At 30.0% G+C, this 20,128-nt stretch overlaps 1 protein-coding gene across 1 annotated transcript; it reads left to right on the top strand.

Annotated features, from left to right (window-relative positions):
* The first annotated feature begins 10,071 nt into the window (after positions 1-10,071).
* Positions 10,072-14,419, top strand: LOC114400054 (protein kinase PVPK-1-like). Its single transcript, XM_028362314.1, has 3 exons — positions 10,072-10,575; positions 11,238-12,313; positions 13,385-14,419. The coding sequence occupies exons 2-3, from the start codon at positions 11,256-11,258 to the stop codon at positions 14,220-14,222; spliced, it is 1,896 nt and encodes a 631-aa protein (XP_028218115.1). The 5' UTR covers positions 10,072-10,575; positions 11,238-11,255; the 3' UTR covers positions 14,223-14,419.
* Positions 14,420-20,128: the final 5,709 nt, after the last annotated feature.

Raw genomic sequence — 20,128 nt, 5'->3', positions numbered from 1 at the left:
AAGCTGCAGGATCCACGATGTCGGATACGATGTCCAGGACATCTGGCCCGAAAATACTGGACATATAAATCTGTTATATCTTTAACAGATTATTGTGCAGTTAGCAAGAGATTAGATGATCTATCTTTAGGAACGAATTAAAAGATAATTAAAGTTCGAATTACAAACTAGAAGAGTTCGTTCAGGGAATAAAGATTAAAGATAAAAACTAAAAGATCAAACTGTATCTTTTAGATCTTTAAGTGCAGATTTTCAGGAAGAATGATAGATCTCATCCAGCACAAGCTGTTGCAGCCCAGAAACGCACACTGCTATATAAACATGGAGGCTGCACGAGTTCTGTACCAAGTCCGGGATTGAAGAGTTATTTTGTGAGTTTTGGGACTTGAGTCTTTTGTGAGCCACCTTGATGGTACACTAACATCAAGTGTTGGACCTGAGTGTGTAGAGTTGATCTCTTGTGTGTAGAGTTGATCTCTAGTGTGTAGAGTTGATCTCTTTTGTTCAGAGAGCAATCTCTGGTGTGTTTTTGATTTGATTGTAAACACGGGAGTGTGATTGAGAGGGAGTGAGAGGGGTTCTCATATCTAAGAGTGGCTCTTAGGTAGAGGTCGCACGGGTAGTGGTTAGGTGAGAAGGTTATAAACAGTGGCTGTTAGACCTTGAACTAACACTATTTTAGTGGATTTCCTCCCTGGCTTGGTAGCCCCCAGATGTAGGTGAGGTTGCACCGAACTGGGTTAACAATTCTCTTGTGTTATTTACTTGTTTAATCTGTTCATACTCCCAAATATAATCTGCATGTTCTGAAGCATGATGTCGTGACATCCGGTACGACATCTGTCATCGGTATCAGAATTTCACATGGGATTGAGACTCTACTGATTTATCATCAGTCATTTGATACTTGAGGTAGCGGCTAACAGCATACTTTTTAGTCCCAGCTTTCTCAGTATCATACTTCTTGTAGAAGCAAGCTTCATGATGAATCAAGATTGATTCAAAGATTTTTGATGATAACAAAGATGATGACAAAAAGCTCAAAAGTCAAGAACACTTCATGATAACAAAGATGATGATTTCAAGAATCAAAGAATGAGTTCAAGATTGAATCAAGTACACTTCAAGGATCAAGAGGTAAGCTGAATTCAAGAATCAAGAATCAAGTTTCAAGATTCAAGTTCCAAAAATCAAGATTAAGATTCAAGACTCAAGATTCAAGAATCAAGAGAAAACTCAATCAAGATAAGTATTAAAAAGTTTTTTCATAAACTGAGTAGTACATGAATTTTTCTCAAAACCTTTTACCAAAGAGTTTTTACACTCTGGTAATCGATTACCAGATTATTGTAATCGATTACCAGTAGCAAAATGGTTTTCAAAAAACTTTCAAATTGAATTTACAACGTTCCAATTAATTTCAAAATGTTGTAATCGATTACAAGTATTTGGTAATCGATTATCAGTGTGTTTGAACGTTGAAATTCAAATTTAATTGTGAAGAGTCACATCCTTTCACAAAAAAGCTTTGTGTAATCGATTACACTGATTTGGTAATCGATTACCAGTGATAGTTTCTGAACAAAATTAAAAGATGTAACTCTTCCAATAGTTTTCAAGTTTTTTCTAAAAGTTATAACTTTTCCAAATAGTTTTTAAGTTTTTCTAAAGGTTATAACTCTTCTAATGGTTCTCTTGACCAGACATGAAGAGTCTATAAAAGCAAGACTTTGATTTGCATTTCAATATCTTGAACATTCTTTAAAACTTTTCCCAATTGATTTCTGAATCTCTTTGAACTCCTTCTTCTTCTCCTTTTACCAAAAGCCTTCAAAGTTTTTTGGTTTTCCAAACCTTGAAAATTGTGATATTCATATTTTTCATTCCCTTCTCCCTTTGCCAAAAAGAATTCACTAAGGACTAACCGCCTGAATTCTTTTTGTGTCTCTCTTCTCCCTTTTCCAAAAGAACAAAGGACTAACCGCCTGAATTCTTTTGTGTCTCCCTTCTCCTTTGTCAAAGAATTCAAAATGACATAGTCTGAGAATTCTTTTGATTCTTCCCTTTCTCATATACAAAAGATTTCAAAGGACTAACCGCCTAAGAATTCTTTTGTATCCCTATTCACAAAGTTTCAAAGGTTTAACCACCTGAGAACTTTGTCTTAACACATTGGAGGGTACATCCTTTGTGGTACAAGTAGAGGGTACACCTACTTGGGTTGTTGACTGAGAACAAGAGAGGGTACATCTCTTGTGGATCAGTTCTAGTGGAGGGTACATCCACTAGGTTGTTCAAAGAGAACAAGGGAGGGTACATCCCTTGTGGATCTTTGCTTGTAAAAGGATTTTTACAAGGTTGAAAAGAAATATCAAGGATCACAGGTCGCTTGGGACTGGATGTAGGCACGGGTTGTTGCCGAACCAGTATAAAAACTCTTGTGTGTTTGTCTCCTTCTTCCCTACTCTTTTAATTTCCGTTGTGCACTTTAATTCCCGCTTTTACTTTTGGTTAAGTTTCTTTTCTATTCTTCATTTGCTTAACAACATAGTGAAAGCCTTAGAAGAGTATATTTTTTAATTAGTAAATGTGTAGGAATAATTAATTCAATGCCCCCTTCTTAATTATTCTGAGGCCACTTGATCCAACACTTCTTTTCTAGAGCCGGCCAAACTAATTTGGCAGACTTATATGGGTTATAATAATCATAGAGATCACCAGCTAACCCATTCAGAATGAAATTCTTGCATAGGTAATCATTTTCATTCCAGAGAGCTAATTTCATAATCATTTTATCCTTCACTTCCTTCTAGCATCTTCAGGTACCACTGGAATATCAGTGTTCAAAACATAGGCAACTTTCCTCATAGTTAAAGAAAACATCATCTTTTGTTGCCAACGTTTGAAATGATATCCTTCAAACCTAAAAGGTTTGTTGAGGTCATTGTTGTTCGAGCTAGTAATATCTACGGTAGCCATGGCAGAATCGAAACCCGTCTTAAAATTATTGTTAAAATAATTTATGGCAAACCGTAAAAATTGCTGGTTGAGTCGCGGACAATGTCGCTTTCTTTAAGACGTTTCGTGGCACTACCAAAAATTGTGCAAGCAGACTATCAACCACGAAGTCCTCAGGATAAAATAGTTCAAATCACTGTATAAGATTTCCACTGCACTGAGGGAACCTTTCTAGAATTAAACCCTCTTGTATGACTTGAAAAGTCACTCTAAAGCCACCCGAAAATATGACTTAAAAAGTCACTCTAACAGCCAACCGAAAATATGACTTGAAAAGTCACTCTAATAGTTAACCGAAAAATATGACTTGAAAGAAAGAGGGAGAAGTTAAGGAAATGCTTCTCAACTAGGACAAGAAAAAATGAAGAAAGGGACTCTCTATATATAGGGAGTGAAACACTATTCAAATGTTTACTTTGAGCGATGTGAGACTTGAAATTTTTTTTTCTTTTCTTTTTTAAACTTTCAGTCATTGTCTCATTTGTTCAAACATTACTTCGAGAAAGAGCTCTCCTGCTCATACTGGTTATACTTAACTTGAGCAAAAATATCTCCTATAAAAAAAATACTTATGGCCAATAAAAAAAATGCTTTCAAATATGAAATTCTTAACAAGAGTATGCATTTTATAGTAGTATAATATTTAAAAGATTCATATAAAAGGTTATTACGGTCTTTGAAATTCTTTATTTGTTTTCTAGTAAAAAACGCGTGACATAAAAAGCAGGAAATCTTCTTTCATTTCAATGTGAGTTAAATTCCAAAATTATGTCTATTAACTACGAATAAAAAAAAATAAGGAACAAGCTTATATAGTTGTAGTACACTAGTACTTCAAGGTATGTTTTATAATAGTACACTCCATTTTTTTTTTTTGTCAGCAAAAATAATACTAAAACCTTGAAGTACTCTCTAATTGATGTACTAACAGTTTAAAATGTTTTTATCAGTGTTTTTTTATTTATACAAATAAAATAATAATAACAATAACAAATTTATTGGATAATATGGCATTACATTATTAAATTAAAGTAAATTTAAAAAATATTCATCATGATCAATTAAATTCTATTTATATTTTAAACAAAAATTTAGATTAAGGAGAGATTTTCTACAGTAAAGAGTAAAGGTAAGGAAGTCCATTAACTTCAATAAACATTTAATTTATATTTTTTCTCGAATATAAGCAATCATATATATATATATATATATATATATATATATATATATATATATATATATATATATATTGGTATCAAATATTTTCTTAAAAGGTTATATTGACTAATATAAATAAATCTTAACTAATTTTATTATATTTAAAATATTTTTAATATAATTGTGATTCAATTTTGTATGATGTTTTTTATACTTGATATTGATATCAAATTTCAGTAAGGATAATTCGAGACAAAAGAAGTACGATCAACAAAATTAAATAATATTAATTAAGTTTTTTAATTATTATGAAGTTGTTATTTTTTTAAAACTTATAATTGAGACCGAAGAAGTATTAAATTATATATACCTTATTACCAATAAAAAAAAAAACTTGAATTTGAATGGAAATATTGACTTTACTGTTAATTCTATCCAAAGAATTAACATAGTATTTACTATTTAATTCATTTTTTATGCTTTAATATATCTATGAGTGACTAAAATTTGTTAAAAATTACATAACTGTGTAAAATTCACATATTATGTAATAAACCTCAACTTTATAATTTTTAATAAATTTTATGTGTATTAAAAATGAGAAATAATAGTTATTTTAAAAACCATTTTCTACTACAATAAATATGAGAATTATGTATTTATTTTAATTTTTTTTCCATATATATTTAAATATGAAGGTATTAAATTTGATAAAATGACATTCTAAATAATTTTGAAAAAATAAATTTATTGATTTCATTATCAAATCATGTGATATTATCCTAACAACCTTAATATCAAATTTTGAATAAGTCTGACAGTCATAGATATATAATTTAATAGTAAAACAAAAAGATAGATACAAAATAAATGTTTATTTTATATAATTCAATTTCATAATAGAAAGTTATAGCTAAAATAGAAAGTTAAATACTTTAAACAATCAATTAAGTTTTTTTAGGTGTTCAATTGATTGATTGTTATCAAAGTTTTTTTTATTATAAATTTTGATATTATAAATCATAGGATTATTCTAGGTATATGTTTGACAAAATTAACTAAAAAGCTAGTTTACAAGATAAAATTATTTTGTTGAAATATATAAAATAATAAAATTAAAAAAACTTATATTATATTTTTATATAAATTTTAATTTTATTTTATGGATAAACTTATATTTTGACGTGTTATGATTTTATTTTTTAATTAATTTTAAAATTATTGTAATTTTTCTTTATAAATAAATTATTTTCAATACATTTTTAGCTTTAATTATTACATTATTTTCATATTAAGTATTCTACAATTAATATTATATTATTTCTTAAAATATTTTTAATCAAGTTTAAAATAAAATAAAAAATATCCTTAAATAATCAATATTATACTTTTATTATGTTAATAAACGTTTAAAATAAATCATCTAATATAAAACTATTCAAAATAAAAAAAATAATAGAATATGACAGTTTCATTATTTATTGCAAAAAAGAATAGAATAAAGAATAAAAATTAATTGATTAAAAATAAAAATAGCTTTACCCCGGAATAAAAGGAGAGTGAGCAAGAACGTCGGAGAAAAAAAAACTAGTGATGAGCACGACGATACGCAAACGTATGAATGAGTGAAAATAAATAAATAAACAATAATATTACGTTTGATTTAACAAAAAGGGTTATAATAAAATTTAATAAACATTTTAACAATAATAAATAAATAAAATATAAAAAAAAAGCTAATAAAATTTGAAATAACATTAAAAAATACTAGACATTACTAAAAAATTATTTACGAATAGTCAAATAAGTTTTTAACTAATAAAAAAATCAACAACTGAAATAACTTATTGACCATAATTAATATTAATAATTTGTATATATATTTAGGATATTTTTTGTGAATGCTAATAATTCAAGGCATCAAGATTCATAATACCACTATTTTCAACAAATATTTTTTTATACGTACTATTGTTTAAGAAATAATATTATATGTTAATTATTTCGTACTTTTATACATAATAAGTATATGTACATTAGTAAATCCCATAAGTATTCATTAACATATACATATTTATTTTTTTAAGTATGAATGAGTTAAAAGGTTATATCATTAGTATATATTTTATGAGAATGTCTAATTATAGTTGCTGATGTATTTATATTAAAAATAAGTCTGCATAAATTAGCTAATTCTTATGTATATAATTATATTTGAGAATGATTTTGCAGAAAACGAAATAAATATCAGATAAACAATCATTCATCTCTGAATGATTTTGGATGAATTTTTTCAAACATGCTTATGTCGTTGACTAGTACAATATTATTAATATTCCCTCTCAAATGGTGTATATATCAGTTAATTTTAAATGATTGTTGACCATCCATTCTTAAGTACTAGTAGTCACTTAATCGGGATAATGTTCTCGGCTCTTTAATTAGGAATCACAATTAAAGTAAGGCTCAATGGATATTTATAAAATTTGTTCATAATAAATAAGGTATTTATCTCTTAAATAAGTTTGAAATTTTGATATAAGTAATTATTGAAAATATGATTATGTGAATATTATTCAACTCTATTAATACTCTTATATCTGATGGGTATATTGGCCTACTTGAATACTTAAAAATGTCCCAATAAAGCCTGTAGGATACTGAAACACACTCCTCGAACATCTGGACTATCCACACAAAAAAGTACCTACTACCAAAATAGTATGTCAAACACCCAAATACTATGACATCTTGAACCCCCAAAGAAATGACCTTCTATTGTCGAACACCCGAATATTATGGCATGATGACATCAGAATGTTACTTTATTAGAACAACATTAGGTATTTGACTAGCTCGAATATTTAAGTACCATGAACATCTTATTCCCTAGAGGTAATATTTTGTTAGAATGATGTAACAGTTATCATTTATATTGACATGAATGTATATCTTTCTATCACAAGAGTCGGGTATCCGGCTTAGCCGAATACTCAACACCTTATCATGCAAACTTCTATAATTATGTCAAAAATCATTTATTTTGTCTCACTCATAATTTCTTATTAAAAGGAATATTACCTAGATTGACTAACAAAAAGTCATTACAAGAGAACCTAACTTCTTAATAAAGATTCATGATACATTACCTAAAATAGTAATCTTGGGAAAGGACCCATAGGTCCTTATTTATTACTCTCGATCAAGATCTTACTTGATCTTACAACTCTCATACTATATTTATTACTAGACTTTGATAAACTTTTAAATATTTTAATTAAGTTGAATTGTATTTGTAATATTTTAAATGACAATTTTTTTTTCAATTAAATTATATATTTTTCTTTTAATTAATTTTATTTTACTGATTTTAGATAATTAATATTCGCATTATAATAAGTAATAACATTCTTGTTATTAGTTTTTCAAACAAATACATATTAGAAAACCATTTCTAAATTAACTAAAATTTTGATTGAGTACAAAATCCAAGTACCTAACATATGCAAATATGAACGTTAGAAATTTTTATCCATATAAATATAGATTTAGATGGAATATTATTTTAAAATACGAGTATATAATAATGAATATTATAAAACCTTATGTAAACTCTATCTATTATTATCCATAATTTCAATCCGTCATCGAAAAACCGATCCATTTCTTTAAAAAAACTTCTATTTGTCCTTAGTCCTTACATTATGAATTTGAATTCTCATTTCTAAATACAAATATTTTCAGGAACAATTTTTAAATGAGATTATGTTAAGCTAATTTTGATTGAGGGAATTTTTAGAATTTATTCTTAAACAAAAATACTTTTAAGAGTTATTTTGACACTTATTGAGTCGATGTCTCATCTTAATCTTAAATATGGAGGATTTTTTTTATGCATATTAAATATATTTCTTAATTTTAATTTCAAGTTTAATTTGGTTTAAATAAGCAATTTTTTTTCTCAAACTACTATCCTTTTTTTTATCTTATTTGTAAATTTGATTTTCTTAACTTTCTATCTGTTTCAGTATACCATGCATTCATCTTTATTTTTAAATTGAATCACAAAATTTGAAAAGAATCATCAATAATTAAAAATAATATTGTTTTCACAATGTAAATTGCTTATCATAAATCCAAAGTATAATTTACATGTGTTAAAAGAGACACACTCTCTCCAACCCATTTTTTCCACTACTTTCTTTACTATTGACTTATATTTATAGGAAATCATCAATCTTAATAAAATATTTCTAAATCATGAGAAAAGTTATTAATAATGACTGAAAGTTACCTAAATTAATGATTTTTAATAAATTTCTGTCAACTAATCTTAAAGATTGTTTTTTTTTTTAAAGGAGTAAAGAGAGTGTTAGAAAGAAACACTTTACCGATTTGTCCTAATAGTGATTTCTAACACTTTCTTTAATGTTATAAAAAATTTAAAATTTAAGTTTATCCTTAGATCCTTAAATTTTATTTTGTTTGCAAATAAGCATCATAAACTTTATTTTTGTTTCAATTTATCCTTAAACTTTACCATTTTTGCACATAAACACCTTAATTTGAATTTCATTTTAAAATGTATCCATTTTTGTAAATAGTATTATATTAAATTCGGGCCCAAATTACTAATAAAGAAAAAAAATCAATCATTTATTAGTTTTATTTTTTAGATCATTTTGCAAACAATGACATGTAATAATTTTGAATTAAAAAATAAATAAAAACTTTTTTAATTGTTTGTTATCTTTTTCTTTTTTATAATTCAAAATTATTATATTTTAATGCATAAAAATTAATTATAATAAAAGAAGAAAAGTATTAAAGAATGTATATCATTTAAGCTAAATAATTTAATTCTAATTTGACAGAAATAACTATTTGTAAGAAATGATAAACTTTATGAATCAATTAAGATGCATTTAAAGTTTAAGGTGTCTATTTGTAAAAATGGTAAAGCTTAAGGATGATTGAGACCATTTTTAAGAAAATCAATTGAGACAAAATTAAAATTTATGATGTCTATTTGTAAATGAGATAAAATATAAGGATCAATTGGGAAAAAATAAAGTTTAAGGTGCTTATTTATCAAAGGGATAAAGTTTAAGGTTCAATACTTTTTTTTTCCCTAAAAATAAATATTTGTCAAGTAAAAATTAGTAGAACAAACAATTAAATCGTCCTTCCCAATCTCTCATTCCCGCCTCCAAGATCCACAAAGGGAATTTTTTACGTAAAGATATATTTTGCTACTAAAAATCGAGATATTTGATATTTCCTCAGTCAAGAATGGGCAGGATTTAAAAAAAAAAAAACATGCTGAGTCTAATATCAAAAAGTGATTCAGTAAAATATAAATGACATCAAATTTAATCTGTTTTACTATAATATAATACTTAAATTGATAATATTTGATATTTATAAAAAAATATTGGAAAATTTATTACCATAGTAATAGTAAATTAGTAATACAATACACATTTAGTCATACCAAATCAATAATTATTCTTAAATACATGTTATAATCAAGTAAGAAGATATAAGGTTGGTTAAGTAGGGAATTGAAGAAAAAAAGAGAGAGGTTGCAAATTTGCATTCCTTCACTAACAAAAACTACTAATTAACCAATAAAAAAGCATCATAACTAAGTAAAGATATGAATCTTCCTAAAAAAAAGAGTAAAGATATGAATCATTTTGAAAATCTTTAAATTATACAGAAATTAAAACTAATATAATTTTTTAAACAGCCAATCACATTAAATCCTAATATTTATGAAAATTAAAAGCATATTTTGCCAATAAAATAAAATTGGGAAGGAGTGCCTCATAAGTCGAGAATGAAACTTCCCCGTGCTATCCCCAACACAACCCATTTCCCCTCTCAGAATATGTATATGTACTAAAAAGAAAGCAATAAAACTTTGGGAAAACAAGAACAAGAAACTAGGTGAGGTTGGGTTTCTTTTAGAGGGAACACATAACCATTAAGATAAGGAACCGCACTTTATTATTTTATTTATTTGGTTTAGCTTTGCTTGTGAAGTTGGCTTCGTTTTCTGCAATTCCCATTCCACAAAGCCACACCATTCATCACCCCCAAAAAACTAACACAAAAGCAAAAAAGAAAAGAAAAGAAAAGAAAACATTATAAGAACATATCATTATTAATATTGTTGTAATTATTGTTACAGTTTTCATTTGTCTTGCCCCTTTATTTTTCGATTGGATCTGAGGCTCTTCAGAGTTGCAGAAAGGCACACCAAAGTTGCTTCACTTTCTTGGAGTGTGGTTTCTCTTTGCTCCAAGCAAACTCACACTCAACTTGTGGAATCCATAGCCATGGAAAAAGGTTTCTTGCTCTGCAATTTCGTAGCCATTTTTATGCTTTGATCAGGTATGCATGTCTTTTTTTGTTTATTTATTTATTTGCCTTGCACATATCCTTTTGCAGCCTTTCTTTATGGAGTGGCTTTTAATCACTGTTCCTATCAAAGAAATAGCTGAAGCATGGCTTGTAAAGAATAATAATAATAATAAAAAACAAAACTTGGGTGCTGTTACAAGCTAATGCATTTTTGGAATCAATAGCAAAAGGGCTGTTGGTTTTGTCAAGTTATGGTTTTGTTTTGTGGTGTTAATCAGAGGGGAACTGGATTTCTTGGTGAATTTGTGAAAGACTGAAACTTTGGTATTTTTTCTTTCTTTTGGGTTAAAAGACTGAGTTTGATTTGATACTTTGCGTTTGGGTTCAACCGTTTTCTTTCTAGTTGATTCTGTGCAGTTGGGTGGTTTTCTGATGATTGTATCTAAAATGGGTCTCTTGCAAAGTTTTTAATGTTTTGTTTATTCAGGCTGTTTGAATTTCATTCTGGATCATTTTAATTTTCTTTTTTATTATTTTAACCTGTATAATTGTGTTGTGTTATTTGTTTTTGTTGTTTTTTTGCAGTAAGTAAGAAAAATTGTAGAAGGGGATTTTGTAAGTGGTTGTTTTGTTTCTGTGCCTTTTGAACTAGTGCATCTCAGTAATTCACTGTGTTGTGTTGGATTTTGCAGCTCATCAAGGATTTCTTAATGGGGTCTCCTGTTAATGGAGTTTATTCTTCATCAGAGGTTCATAATTCAGTTTCTGTGGTAGATCATGATCCTCCTTCGACATCTGGGATTCCCCGGTCTTCTCGGCCTCCATTAAGAGCACCTAGGAATTATGGGGCTTCTTCCAGTCAAAAGCATTCCTATCAGGAGGCTGACAATGTGGAACGGGACAGAGTGCCCAATATGGACAAGCAGTATTACGACGCTAACGGCAAATCTGACAATGCAAGCCTCAATAAAGCTGTTGAAAGTTGTTTAGGAAAGAATATCTCCACAATGGAAACAAAATTAAGCATCAAGCAACCGTTAGATGTTTTCAAGAATTGTGATTCTGGTGGCGTGTTAGAATCTGACAATTGCAAATTAGGTTCATCAAAAGGAGTTGTTGATCAAACAAAGAGTTACTGTCAATCAGAGATTACTTTTTGCCCAAGTCCTCAGAATAGTTTCTATTCAGAAGCCAAGGAAAGTTTTGCCAATACTGGTGGCAGTGAATGTGTGAGTGTTGATAAATCAGTTGAAAGTGGAGAAGTTACCAATTCCTGTGAATTTAATGAGAGCAGGAAGACCAGCATCTGTAGAGGGAGTACTGGAAGTGACGTTAGCGATGAGAGCAGCACCAGTAGTTTGAGCACTGCTTTGTATAAACCCCACAAGGCAAATGATATAAGATGGGAAGCGATTCAAGCCATTCGAGTCCGTGATGGGGTGTTGGAAATGAGACATTTCAGGTTGTTGAAGAAATTGGGATGTGGAGACATAGGAAGTGTATATCTAGCCGAATTAAGTGGCACAAGGACTTGTTTTGCCATGAAAGTAATGAACAAAACTGAGCTGGCAAGTCGCAAGAAGCTTGTTAGGTCTCAAACAGAGAGAGAAATACTGCAGTCTCTGGACCATCCATTTCTACCCACTTTATATACACACTTTGAGACCGAAACATTCTCCTGCTTGGTGATGGAGTTTTGCCCTGGTGGGGACTTGCATGCACTAAGGCAAAGACAACCTGGGAAGTACTTTTCTGAGATTGCTGCCAGGTTAGCTATTACATTTTTCCTTGATTTCCTCCTCAATTCTATCTACACACAACATACCAAACATGCAGAGACATTAGATAATTCTATATTCCTTGGATTCATGGACTCAAGTGTTTTGTGGAACCAGAAGGGAAACTGTATTATTTAAGGAATTTCTTTCTTTCTTTTTCCCTATGAGAATAAGGGAACCTGACTGAGGTTTTCATTATATAAATGAAAAGCTGGGCTGTCACATTGCACTTCCTATCCATCGTGCCTCAAGACCATGAAATTTTTTATGTTTTGTCATATGTCACTAATGGTCATTTGTCTATGACTTTCCAATCTCTGTCTCCCTAGAAAATCCATATGTAGCAAAACATAGCCCAAGAATTCTAAGTAGCCAAGATATTCTTTTCCACTCCCTTTATTGTCTTAAAACCCTCTAGATTTTTCAACTCCCATTATGGATGTCTGCCAAATTTGATAAAACTATGATTGCTCGATTGCTCTACTTTTTTCTTTTTCTGCTTGCAAGTTTACTTTAGTTCATTACTTCCACCTTTTCCCACAATCACAACATTCTGAGTAAATTTTTTTACACTTTGTTAGTTATAGTGATCTTAGTCATCTTACAGATCTCCATTTTCTTGCCACTTCTCCCTTCAATTGCTGTGAATGTGATGTGACTTGGCTCCCTTTCATGCACACTTTTTTAATGGCTTTTCTAAATGTTAACATGCTTTTCAATGTTATAAATATCAGTATTTGCATTTTTTTTATGCTGAGTATGTAGTATTTGTTTGCTGTCATCTATAACTTCTTCACTTGATTAGCAGCCTAGAGTTAACCAATATCAACTCATTTGGTGTCTCTGGCCTCTCTTATAGCTTGCTAAATGGCAGTCATTCCTCAATCCTAAGCCTTATCTAGATGCCGGGTATATTAAGCTGTTTGTATATTAGCACTAAGTCTACTGTTTAGGAGAAATGGTCTTAAAAACTGTTATTTTATTCTTGGTCGAATGTTTTGAGAACTGTCAAAGACAGTACAACTTAGTATGTTGTCATTTCATTAATCTGTACTATGCAGGTTTTATGTAGCAGAAGTTCTCCTTGCTTTGGAATACTTGCACATGCTTGGGGTCATCTACAGAGACCTTAAGCCGGAAAATGTGTTGGTGAGGGAAGATGGTCATATAATGCTATCAGATTTCGATCTCTCTCTAAGGTGTGCTGTCAGTCCAACTCTCGTGAAGTCATCAAACTCTAGCTTGGAGACAAAAAGCTCAGGATACTGCATTCAGCCTGCTTGCATCGAACCAACTTGTGTGATACAGCCAGACTGCATTCAACCTTCATGTTTCACTCCGCGCTTTTTCTCCAGCAAATCCAAGAAAGAAAAAAAGTCGAAACCAAAGAATGATGTGCAAAATCAGGTGACCCCTCTTCCTGAACTCATCGCCGAGCCCACAAATGCTCGATCAATGTCCTTCGTGGGGACACACGAGTACCTGGCACCTGAAATTATCAAAGGTGAAGGGCATGGCAGTGCTGTAGACTGGTGGACATTTGGGATATTCTTATACGAGCTCTTGTTTGGTAGAACACCGTTCAAAGGTTCAGCAAACCGAGCAACACTATTCAATGTTGTTGGCCAGCCCTTGAAATTCCCAGAATCCCCTACTGTCAGCTTTGCTGCCAGGGACTTGATCAGGGGTTTACTCGTGAAAGAGCCTCAGAATCGCCTTGCATATAGACGTGGAGCAACGGAAATAAAGCAACATCCATTCTTTCATAATGTTAACTGGGCACTGATCCGATGTGCAAATCCTCCAGAAGTTCCAAGACAGGCCATGAAAGCACTTGCAGCTGAAAAGGTGCCTGGTGTGAAACCTTCTGGTAACTATTTAGATATTGATTTCTTTTGATCTTAATGTCTGTTTTCTCCTTTGAACTAATTTCCCATCTTTTATTTGTGTTGTTTGCCCATGGTTCTTTCCTTTGTATAAAATGATGCTACTCTTTCGTCTACATTGATCAATGCTTGTAATTGTCCATGATAAACTTCTGTAAGAAACTCCAAAATGCATTAAATTGAGGAACAAAGTTTCTGGTCTCTTATTTACTTCTATTTAGCAATTTTCATTATGCCCATTTTTCCAAAGTGAAAACACACAAACACGACAGGTGTCTCAAAATGAAAATGACATATAATCATGAGAGAGAGTAGACACATGAATTATCTTATTTTTTAAAAATGAAAACTCAAATATATTCCAATTTTATAAATTTGAATATTTATTTTGGCTTTCTTTCATTTAATTCATGTTTTATATTCTCTCTCTCTCTCTCTCTTGTTTATAAAACATAGTGAATTTGACACATTATAAAAGTGAGGTAATTTTTTTTTAAATTTTACAAATTTTCATATTTAAATTATTGTTATTATGAGTATGCTATTATTTTTAAATTTAAATCAAATTAAATGTTATTTTTATATTTTTACATTAATTTGATACTTTGATTCATTAAAAGAATATATTAAAGAGTTTTTAATTTACATAATTAAATAATTGTGTACATAAAAATAGACTCAATTATTTATTTAGTTCTTCAATTTGAGGGTCTTGTTTTTGGTTTTTAGTCCTTAATTTTTTAAAATTGCTTTTTTAGTCATTTTTATGATAAATTATCAATTTATGATATCTTTAGTGGTCAAAATTTGATTTTTAATTTTTAAGCGTTAGAATTTGTATTTTTAAATTATTATAAAATGCCAATTTATTACTAGAGGAACTAAAAAGTGTAATTTTCAATCAGGGACTGAAAAAATAAATTTGAATTTCAGAAACTAAGAAAATAAAACTCCAAATTAAAGGACTAAAACATAATTTTAAGCCTATAAAAATATTTACTCCCTACATTTGCAAGGATTAAAATGCTTGGTTATAGAGAGATGGATTAATGGATTTATAGTAATCATTGTTCATATCAGTTTACAAGTACACTTCTGAACCAAACCCACCATTTTAGTCAAAGAAAAGTTGTTGATACTAAGATTAAATGCGCCACGGAATTTCTCGCTAGAATGTGGTGATGCTTGCACGGTAAGTGTGTTTAAGATTCACAAGGTACGTGTCATATAGTATACAGACTAATTAATGTACAGGACTTCAATATGAGAAAGTGATATATATATATATATATATATATATATATATATATATATATATATATATATATATATATATATATATATATATATATATATATATATATATATATATATATATATATATATATATAATAGTCTGAAGATATGTTTCACTATTTTTTGCGTACCAAGGGAAGGGTTTCATCTTGTGATTCAACTTCACGAGTTTTAGCCCTTTGTGGTAGCCCCTAAGGGAATCACTTTTCTTTAAACGTACGAGGTCAATAAGAGTGAATCTTCAAGGTATCACGGAGAAAGATAAAGTCCACATGAAAATTGGTACAAACAAAGAAATTCTTACAATACCAAAAAACTCACATCACAAAGAGTGCATCATAATTTGCAACATTTTATTAATTGAATTTATTTATGATCTATTTTATATGTTCACAATCCCAATATTTAAAAAAGGCTCAATTATAAGAATAATTACCCTAACAAGTCAAACTTTCTAGGACAACATATAAGAATTCCTCTCCAAATATGTCATGTGCGGAAAACCGAACTTTAAACTCATAATTATGCCAATAATGTAATTTATTGAGCTCACCTAATACCCTATGGGCTCTATGCACATGCATAAAGGTGTTATTGATGAGTTTCAAAACAAATTGAAGTTCTAAGTTAATTAAAGGAGTTCTTTGCATTTAGTCCAACTTTCTAGACTAATAGTAACAATAATGTTGAAAGGTTAGCTGTTAAATTGTTTATAAGGAAGCATGAACATGAAATTGAAGAAGGGTTGAAAGCAATGGCGAAGACCAAAGAGGGTCATGTGATTGTGAAGGAGCAATGGAATGAATGAAATGCATCGAGAAATATTAAGGGGGAGCCCCCGTTGATTTTAAGCAGACAAGAAAGAAAAGAAAAGGCCCACTGAGAAATGAGAATATCCGGAAACGCATGGACCCATGCAAACTTGTAAGAGCATGCGTCATGAATCATGTGCCTTGTCCTGACGATAACGACGCGCATTCAATGCCTTGCCCTACGTAAAAAAGGTCGATCTAGATGCACGAATGTATTATTTTATTTATTTATTTCTTCATTTATGGTGAATAAATAAATTGTATAACCCCAAAAAACATTTAGGTAATTATGTGGTTAAATCACTTTGTTTCTTGTATTATTTATCTTTTAAGATAATATATACTTAGAAAATCCTTAATTACATTATTACCATAGAATAGTATTTTCTTTGACAAATGTATTCTTATTAAATAAGTTAGATAGTAGATATATATTTATTTAGGTAAGATCATAATTCATCCAGACTCAAATATAAGTCAAATTAATTAATTTTTGTGTTAATTAAAAAAATATTTAATAAAAACAAAAAAATCTCAATCATGAAATTAAAATCTGTTGAGTCGTAAGATGAATCGAGAGTCTTAATAATTTTGATTAAATGTAAATAATTATAAGGTTTAAAAGTTATGGCTTATATGTCATCAGACTATTCAGTGCATCTATGTTAATAGATTAGACGAGATCAGACAAGTGTTAAGGTTTGATAAACATTTAAGACTAAATTAATGATCTATGTCTGAGATTTATTTTGCAAAAAACGTTCGAACATCCTCCTAGTTAAAGGACATGAAAGTAAGAGAATAATAAAAAAATTAGTGATGAGGACCATTTAGAGACAAAAGATCCTTTTTGAAGTTGGCTATAAAAACAAGAAGGCTTTGAAGAGTTGTGGTCACGAGAATACAAGTCAAAATTTGAAATCCATATTCTTTCTCTTTTTCAAGCTTACTCTCTGTAACTTCTTAAGTTACAAAACTATCAAAACACCTGGTAAATTTGAGAGAAAAAACTTAGTGCTTCATTTGTAAACCCGTCTTTAAGACTATAAGATTGTGTGCAAAACAAACATCAACAAATCTTCTGATTTGTTTAGAGTCAAAAGTGGCTTAGTAAACAAATAATACTTAGGTTGTAAAAGCTTGAGGGATAAGATTTGTTGCAAGAGTTAGAAGTGATAACCAAAAATACTCTTTACTTTGTAAAAGTTTGTGGAAACTTGGTGGATTGTCACTTGCCAATAGCTAAACATAATCTTAGTAGTAGAGACAAATCAATATAAATTTCTGTGTCTGATTTATTTTCCTTATTTGTTCTTACTAACTAAGGATTTGAATTTGATTTCGTCTTCAAAAGTGTTTGCAAAATCTGTTAAGTATCGTTTGACTCTGCTTGTTGTGAAAACTTTGTTTTGTTACTTTAAACTTTTCAAACAATAGCTTTCTTTGTTAAAAAGGTTTACGAAATTTGTAAATCACAATTCAACCCCCCTTTCTTGTGATATTTGTCTTTACAAAATCAAATAAATGTAATGATCCTAAACATTTTTCTCATGGTGAGAGACATGCCTAGCTTTCCCACTTTAGCATCCCTCGGAGTTTATAAAATTTTAATAATGACTTAAATTAGTTTTTGATCCTCATGAAATAGGAAGTTTTTTTATTTTAGTCCTATAATGTTTTTTTCTGTTTTAGTCCATTGTATATTTTTTATTTTATTTTAGTCCTTGTTCTCAAGTAACAATGATGTCTATTTTTGGTGAATTGCAAGTAATAGTTAAAAATGATGACATAACAACAATTGATGGTCCATTGACTTGACACATCATCAAGGAACTTAATAGGACCAATCACGTGTTTTTCTTCGGGTAAAATATGTTTTTAAATTCTCATTTGTTTAAAACAATTAATGACATCATACTAATTGATGAAGGATTTAAAAGACACAGTTTACCAAAAAAATTATGTGACTGCCCTGTCAAGCTCTTTTGACAATTTAATAATTTGCCAACATCGTTATTATGTTTTCAGTTAACACTATTACTTGACAATAGAGACTATCACAATTTTTTTAAAAATCTTTAAAGAACTAAAACAAAAAAATATATAAAAAGACTAAAGTGATAAACACACTATTTGACGGAGACTAAAAACTTATTTATGCCTTTAATAATTAACATTGTCATTCTAGATCAAACCTTTTCAATGTAAAGATAAGAAACAACCAACAAAGTCTATCATAATTGGTAGATGATTGAGTTTTTAAGTATGTTGACATGAGTTCGAATCGCTAACCATAGTATGGAGAAAACTTAATTTGTCGGTGTAACACCTCAAATTTTTAAACTAAAATATTGCTTGAAAACACTTTAATTTAATTTATTTTAGAAATACACGTCACTTTTTTTTAACCATTACTTATGAATAACAAAAAAATCTTCCTATACTACTTTTTTAAAACAAAACGCGATAGTCAGAAAATGATAAATAGTTGCATCAATTAAAATAAATGCAGATGTAAAGTAATTCAATTTCCATACATAAATAAAATAAAACTTGTAATGTCACAAAGAAATATACGGAGATAACCTATAATAGTGTGATAATAAATAAAATATATTTTTCGTCCCTACTACAACAAAATACATGTTTGAGGAGAAAATATCTCTCAAAATAAATCATAACAGTAAAGAAGTTAGGACCAGAGCATATCACTTATCACACTAAAAGTACATAACTAACTAATAAGTGCTCTCGAAAGAATTGTCAATTTCCTCCTCAGACGCCGATTTCAACTGCCTCAATAGTTCCCAATACTCCTTCATCTCCTCAGACGACATGTCTGAATGGTCACCTCGATCCTCTATAACCTCCACTGGGTGTACTCGATGCACTCTGTACCTAGTCTATCAGCTGACACTTTGTGGACTCGAGTATGGCAGGTATAAAGTCTAGTTCACGTTACGGTGCAAGGCCATACCCGCTCTCTTTGCAAGCTACACTGAGCCCGTAGATGCCTCGGTGTACTTGGCATCGTCATTACATGAAAGTTGTTAGTTGTAGGGTGAGTCCTTTGCTCCTCGAACACCACAAACAACAAGCAATAGTAAAACAAAATCAAAACATGCAATTTATGTAACCACTGTGTGTTGTTATCTAAACAAACAACACTCCCACATCCTAAGTGCGTAATTATCACACTTAATTCACAATAGTGTTCAATTACTGCCTCCAATCCTCCCAAGTCTTGATGGTCTAACAAAAATTGTGTGGATGATAGTCGGGAGTGATCGCTACATACAAATACATCGTACACCGATCCTTTATCTCCCAACTCAAAAAGCATAGTCTTAGAACTCATCAGGAGTAGCAAAGTGAGTTACCCGCGCCAAATGAGTGCACCAAATGCCGGGTAGTCACCACTCGCTAATTCCCCTAAGTTCTTCATACATCTCTACCCACTACACCCCAGTGTATCTTTGTCCATTATCCACTTCCTCAACGTAATCTCACCTTTTCATAGAAGGAAATAGAACCACGGGTTCTTTTACTTTCTTTCCAATCCTCTTGAATGTTGCCACCACATCGCGTGTGCAGTCCTCGTATCATGTGCATCAATGAACACATAAAAAAAAGTAAATAAGAAAGAGAGACGAGGCTCAAACCTACGTACTACTCTCAGGAAACCACTCGTAGCCCCTTAAGTGGTAGAACCTCTTGTCACACACAAACAATTGGGCATCATAATGGTTGTAATTATAGTTATCTAACCAAACATAACAAACAATTTGTCGAGGGTCAAACACCCCCGAAC

The sequence above is a fragment of the Glycine soja genome, chromosome 19 (genome assembly GCF_004193775.1).
Source record: "Glycine soja cultivar W05 chromosome 19, ASM419377v2, whole genome shotgun sequence".
Lineage (NCBI taxonomy): Eukaryota > Viridiplantae > Streptophyta > Magnoliopsida > Fabales > Fabaceae > Glycine > Glycine soja.
This window is presented reverse-complemented; position numbering and strand designations above follow the sequence as displayed.

Excerpts from the sequence above, each read along its gene's own strand:
- LOC114400054 (XM_028362314.1), top strand. The coding sequence starts at position 11,256 with ATGGGGTCTCCTGTTAATGGAGTTTATTCTTCATCAGAGGTTCATAAT. Across the intron at positions 12,314-13,384 it reads TTTTCTGAGATTGCTGCCAG|GTTTTATGTAGCAGAAGTTC; the intron begins GTTAGCTATTAC and ends TGTACTATGCAG.